Source organism: Triticum aestivum, chromosome 5B (assembly GCF_018294505.1).
Source record: "Triticum aestivum cultivar Chinese Spring chromosome 5B, IWGSC CS RefSeq v2.1, whole genome shotgun sequence".
In the NCBI taxonomy this organism is placed as follows: Eukaryota; Viridiplantae; Streptophyta; class Magnoliopsida; order Poales; family Poaceae; genus Triticum; species Triticum aestivum.
In genome coordinates, this window is record NC_057807.1 from 65,288,956 (window position 1) to 65,295,160 (window position 6,205).

General features: G+C 48.3%; 1 protein-coding gene across 1 annotated transcript; it reads right to left on the reverse strand.

Annotated features, from left to right (window-relative positions):
* Positions 1-20: 20 nt before the first annotated feature.
* On the reverse strand, positions 21-3,807 carry LOC123110437 (auxin-responsive protein IAA30). Its single transcript, XM_044530942.1, has 5 exons — positions 3,292-3,807; positions 1,963-2,165; positions 817-949; positions 622-683; positions 21-493 (listed from the first exon to the last, which is right to left on the reverse strand). Exons 1-5 carry the CDS (start codon positions 3,612-3,614, stop codon positions 456-458), a joined length of 759 nt encoding a protein of 252 aa, XP_044386877.1. The 5' UTR covers positions 3,615-3,807; the 3' UTR covers positions 21-455.
* Between the last annotated feature and the right edge of the window lie 2,398 nt (positions 3,808-6,205).

Consider the following 6,205-nt stretch of genomic DNA (forward strand, 5'->3'; position numbering starts at 1 on the left):
GGAAGCACCATGCAAGCTCATAATACAATACAATTAACATTTAACACCTTGCAATAAATATATGTTCTGTTGACAGTCACACCATGCTGATAATTAAACAACTTTTGATGGACAAACCGCAAGAGGAAAAATAGGGTGCCTTTGCATTTTGTGCCAAGAAGAGACATAAGAAGAGAAAAAAAAGGAAGAACAAACAGAGCAAAAAGGAGAAGACACAATTATGTGGCAGACAGGTACAGATACATCTCACATGTTCTTGGCTTCTTCTTTCTTATGTATATAACAAGATGAGACTTGGGACTGACTGACTGGAAAAGAGAAGATCACAAACCAAAATGACTTCACTGATCAGGAGATACAGACTTAGACTTAGGACAGAGAATATGATACAGGGATGAGCAAGCAAGGTTATATAGGTATTTTGATTCTTGCATAACATTTAGTGCATCCTCTCCTCAGCTCCTGTTCTTGCATTTCTCCATCGCCCTTGGTGCTGAAACAATTCAAAATAAAACAAAACAATTCACAATCAAAACAAAAGTCACCCCAAAACTTAACAAAACCTCTAGAAGAAAAAAGCATTTCATCCGCTGATCTGAAACTTAAGAGAGATCTACTGACCAAGGCCAATAGCTTCTGATCCCTTCATTATCCGAAGGCGCTTGCATGACTCGACGAACATCCTGAAATTTTAGAAAACGGAGCGTTACATCAGGCCAGTGCTTACCAAAGATTCAGAGTAGTACTTCAGATGTTTGAAATAAAGTACACAAATGGAGCATTATGCATATGGAGAATCAAGAATGCAACACTCACTCCCATGGGACGTCGCCGACGAGCATCCAGTCGCCGTCCTTGTCCTCGTACGTCGGAACATACTCGGATCCGTTGAGAAGATCCATCAGCTTGCTCTCGTTCATGCCGTTCATCCCTGGAGTTCCACAGTTTCCTGAAGTGTGACAGCACGTACACTGGGATTAATATCTAATTCCAGAGCACCAACAGTAATTTGGGAAATACGTACTGCTAGTTCAGAGCAGTTGTTATGGTCTACTAGTTAACAACGAGAAGTGCCGAATAAAGTTCCGTATCAAATCAACGGGCCACAAATCTACAATCACCACAACAGAGAAAAACCAATAATTGTTGTTTTTGGGAAACCGACCATTGGTTGCATCTTTTTCAAGATGCACGCTCCAACATGTTGGATTATTGCTTACTGGGTATCAAGTTACAACGACTCATGCTAATCATGAACCAACCAAAGATAGCTAGCTGAGTGAGCAGATGCCATGATCATGATCATGAGCTTGCTAGCTGTTGTGTACATATGGTAGAGAGACAAGGACAATATGCCACAGACAGGGAAGACACCTACCAAGGAATAGGATCGATGCAAATCATGCACACCCTGGCAAAACCACATGGTGACCACCACCATACATGCAAATGGAAGTGCAATCATATACGCAAGTCATGCATGCATGTACCATATATAGCCAGTAACTTCATAAATATGTTCTGATCTTTTTTGTGTATAAAAGTTCAGGAACACTACAGCTAGATACTACTCCCTCCGTTCCTAAATACTTGTCTTTATAGAGATTTCAACAAGTGACTACATACGGTGCAAAATGAGTGAATCTACACTTTAAAATATGTCTACATACATCCGTATGTTGAGTCCATTTGAAATGCCTAGAAAGACAAGTATTTGGGAACGGAGGGAGTAGATAGAAAACAAAAGCTAGATAGATAGCAATCTTGTAATAAATAAATGGGACTAGGGTTTAGGAAACACAGTTCTAGAAAATTCAGCGGTCTAATATGCACACTTTTTTTTGACTTTTTTACACACTTATATATACGCTCGCGTGAAATTTCGGTGTTCCGAACGGGCCGAGGTAGCATGAGAAATATGTAGTATTGTGTTAGAGATATGTAGAAAAGAAGCATGCATACCGATGGTGAAGGAGCTGAACATCTTCTCGAGGGCCTTGGAGAGGTCCTGGTAGGTCTTGTACATGTTGAGGTCCACCTTGCGCAGGTAGGGCGCGCCGTCCATGCTCACCTTGACGAACGCCGCCGCTGCCGCCGGCGACGACTTCTCCGCCAGGATGTTCTTCCGGAACGACCGGACCGGAGGCCACCCCACCACCTGCGCCCTGGATAAAATTAACCACCCAAACGATTTGGTTAGTTTTAAACATGTTATGTTAAACTAACATACACAGATGCATGGGTTTCTTTCATGATCCATGGGTTGCAAATATATATAAATTCAGATCCATTTTGTTCCCCCTTTTCTTCGCTCTTCTATGAAATGAAAACTTTTGTGGCAACGCATGACATGCATGCAACCTTTGTCCTCTCGTTTTTGTTATCCACACATGGCACATACATCTCCACAGCACATTTTCAACTGTTTACTCAGATGAATAAAAACAAAAACTACTGCATGTTGGTTACTTTTTACCTACCTTTTTCTTCTTCTTCATACTATATATATCTACTAAAGGTCTAAAGTGACACAGAATATATATAGAATGTGATAAGTTTCAGCTTGATTTGTACAAGAGGGAGGAGATCGGGGGCAGATAGATCTAGAACGCCGAACCCAACAAGGTGGGGCCATGCCATATCTTGATACAGTGGATGCCAATGCCATGGCCGGGAAGGGGCAGTATGGGCAATATGACAATCTATTATCTTTCTCCTTGCCATTGTAGCGTGAGGACAGGATACGAGTGATATGGGGATGATGGCGACGTGGACCAAAAAAGTAAACCGTGCGAGAGGGAGGGAGGGGCAGCAGTGCAGTGGAGTGCAGTGTGCGTGGCTTTCTTTTATCGTGTCGGCACTAGGCACTGTCCCCCACTGCCCCACACGTAACATGCTGCTGTCTCTCTGCTGGCTACCGCTGCTGCCGCTGCAGATGGAGATGGATGGATGAATCTCTCCGTAGATCTCACCCATCATCTCCTCTCTACTCATCCATGATCAGCCCTCGATCTGATGATCACCGGCCGTGATTGAACATGCATGGACTAGTACAAGCTAAGCTAGATCGATCATGGCAAGAGAAGCAGAGCGACTCATGCCGTTAACTGCCCGTTAATCAAGTTGGTTTTGCTCGCAAACTAGTTAGTTAGGCTCGCGTTTTTATGTTTTGTTTTGTTTTTTGAAAGCTTGCGGTACGAAGAGCTTAAGACGAGCAGAGCTGAGCTGCATGCAGAGCAGAGCGTAGCAGAGAGATGGGTGGAGTGGAGATAGAGATGGAGATGCACGTACTTGGGAGCGCGCGGCTTCTCGGCGGGGTCGGGCAGCGCGGCGGTGGTGACGACGCTGCTCTGGCTCGGCGACCTCTTCATCTTCCCTCCGCCGGCGTCGGTCGCCGTCTCCTCCTGGTTCTCTGCCGCCGCGGCGGCGACCACGGCCACGTCGGCCCGATCCTCCTCGGCCGGCGCCTCCTCGCCGGCCGGCTCCAGCTTGAGCTTCAGGTCGATGGTCTCGGCGAAGCCCCTCTTGCCGGAGGAGCTCCTCGCCTCCCCCTCGCCGCCGCCGGGCAGGCCGAGCCGGAGCTCGGTCGCCTCGAAGCCCAGGTCCGCCGCCATTGCTAGCTGGCTCAGCTCCTCGCTTCTTCTTCTTCTTCCGCTGCTGCTGCTGCTTGGTTTGCTTCGCTCCTTTCTGCGTTTCTCGGCGAGCTTTTGGGGTTCGGTTTGGCTGTTTTGAGAGGCTGCAATGCGAAAGGCGAGCGATGCAAATGCGGATGGAAATAGATAAAGAGAGTGAGAGAGGAGGGAGGGGGGCAGGCAGAAATAATAATGGCAGCGAGGGTGTTGGTGTGGGCGTGTAGAATAATAGGGCCATGATAATGCATGGCCAGCCTCTTTTGCGCCTTAGCCCCTCTGCTAATATTTTTGATTTGTTCTCTAGAGCTATTCATTTGTTTAGGCGCCTTAGACTCAGCTTGTTGTCGATGGAGTATTATATGCTAACTTATTTTATAATCTGTGGTGGAGAATAGATATAAAATCTAAAAAATTAATTGATTATACAGATAATGTATAACACATACAAAAACTTGTTAAGAGGAACTAGATTACCATGATCCACAATACGGTGCTAGCGCAATGCTATTGCTATTGTGCATAATATACCACAATTAATTAGTTCCTGAGAGGAGATGGACCGAGTGGATATGTGGACTGCTTGCCACCTCGACGACGAAAATTGCGGTAAACGGGGTGCCGGATGAGACGATATATAATGCATGTGGGCTGAGACAAGGAGATCCGATTTCCCCCATGCTTTTCATCCTCTGTATGGAGCCTCTACAAGCCTTGTTCAGCAAGGCCACGGATCAGGGCATCTTTGCCCCCCTTGCTGCAAATGGAGTGCACCAGCGATTGTCCATGTTCGCCGACGATGTCATGTTGTTTTTCAAGCCCGTGGCTCAGGAAATCAGAGCTTGCAGAAAGATCCTGGAGCTGTTTGGGGCTGCCTCAGGCCTTGTGGTGAACCTTGCTAAGAGTGCGGCACTACCTATCCGTTGCTCAACGGAGGAGCTTGAGGCAGTTTGCACATCCTTAGACTGCACGAAGGCATCTTTCCCTTGTAAGTACCTTGGACTACCGCTCTCAATCAGAAAGGCCACCCCGGCACAGTTCCATTACTTGGTGGAGAAATTCGCTAGCCGCCTGCCCAACTGGAAGGCCGCTACCTTACCAAAAAGTGGACGGCTCATCCTCATTCTCTCTGGACTATGTGCAATCCCAATTCATGCCATGCTCGCCATGAACATACCTCCGAAGACCCTCACCGCCCTGACGAAGATCTGTCGGGGTTTCCTCTGGTGTGGTAAGATGGACGCGTGCGGTGGTAATTGCGCCGTGGCGTGGGATCTGGTTTGCCGCCCTAAGTGGGCAGGAGGACTCGGCATACCAAATCTGAGATGGTTGAACATCGCGATGATGGCCAGGACGCCGTGGTTACAACGTACAGATCATACTAGGCCATGGGCAGATTTCCAAATCACAATCCCAGCAGAGTCAAGGGCGCTCTTTCGTGCGGCGACAACAGCTTCAGTAGGGCATGGGCAAGACACACGTTTTTGGGAAGACAAGTGGATCGACGGCTTCAGAGTCCAGGACCTGGCACCCATGATTTACTCCAAGGTATCGAGACATGCGAGGTCCTCAAGAACAGTTGCAGATGCGCTCACGAATCATGCATGGGCGGCGGACATTGGGCCTGAACTTTCGGCAGGCATGCTCGGACAGTTCCTGGCATTATGGCAGCGGGTTGAGGGTGTGACCCTCGATGAGGACGCACCGGACAAGATTCTTTGGGCGTGGGAGAAGGATGGCAGGTTCTCAGCGCGATCGGCATACGCGGCCAAGTTTGCGGGGCTTGAGACTGCTCCAATGGCAGAGTTCACGTGGGCGTCGCAGGCGCCCTTACAGCTTCGGTTCTTCGTCTGGCTGGCCATGAAAAATAGATGTTGGACCTCCGACCGCATGGCTAGGAGGGGCCTCCCTCACCAAAGCTCGTGTCCTTTCTGTGGCCAGCACGAGGAGACTATCGCTCACATCATGATCGGATGTGCTTTCGCTCGAGAGGTTTGGAGCAAGGTGTGCCTGGCCTTGGGACGGCCAGAAAGTGCTCCAACGGCGATGGAGTCGCTCCCGGAGTGGTGCATCAGGCAGGACGACACCAGGCATCACCGGAAATTGGCTAGGACGATCTTTATCTTGGTCCTATGGAAGCTGTGGATCCATCGAAATGCCGTGGTCTTTGACGGGGAGGCGCCATCCACGCGAGAGGTGCTAAAGAGCATTGATAACGAAGCAAGGGCATGGAAGCAGGCAGGACTATTACGAGGGGAAGTCGAGGGGTTCATGTTGGGCCTTGCGCTGTGGGCGAGTAGCGAGTAATCCGCCAAATAGCTAGTCGGGTGGAGTGGCCGAAGGCTACCTGTAAATAACGTTGTACTATCGTGTGTGGAGGGTTTCTACCCTTTCCTTCTTTAATATATGATACGCACACTCGTGCGTATTCGAGAAAAAAAAATTAGTTCCTGAGACAATTCTGTAGTTAAACATATTATTATCACAACTTAAGTACAAAATTATTGCCGTCTCGATGGTGTGGCTAGTGCCGTCGCCTCGTCGAAGTGTGTGTGGAGGCGTGCCTCCCTTGCATC

Coding starts and splice junctions, on each gene's coding strand:
- LOC123110437 (XM_044530942.1), bottom strand. CDS start 3,614: ATGGCGGCGGACCTGGGCTTCGAGGCGACCGAGCTCCGGCTCGGCCTG. Junction 2,166..3,291: donor GAGAAGCCGCGCGCTCCCAA/GTACGTGCATCT, acceptor AATTTTATCCAG/GGCGCAGGTGGTGGGGTGGC. Junction 494..621: donor ATCAGAAGCTATTGGCCTTG/GTCAGTAGATCT, acceptor GAATTGTTTCAG/CACCAAGGGCGATGGAGAAA.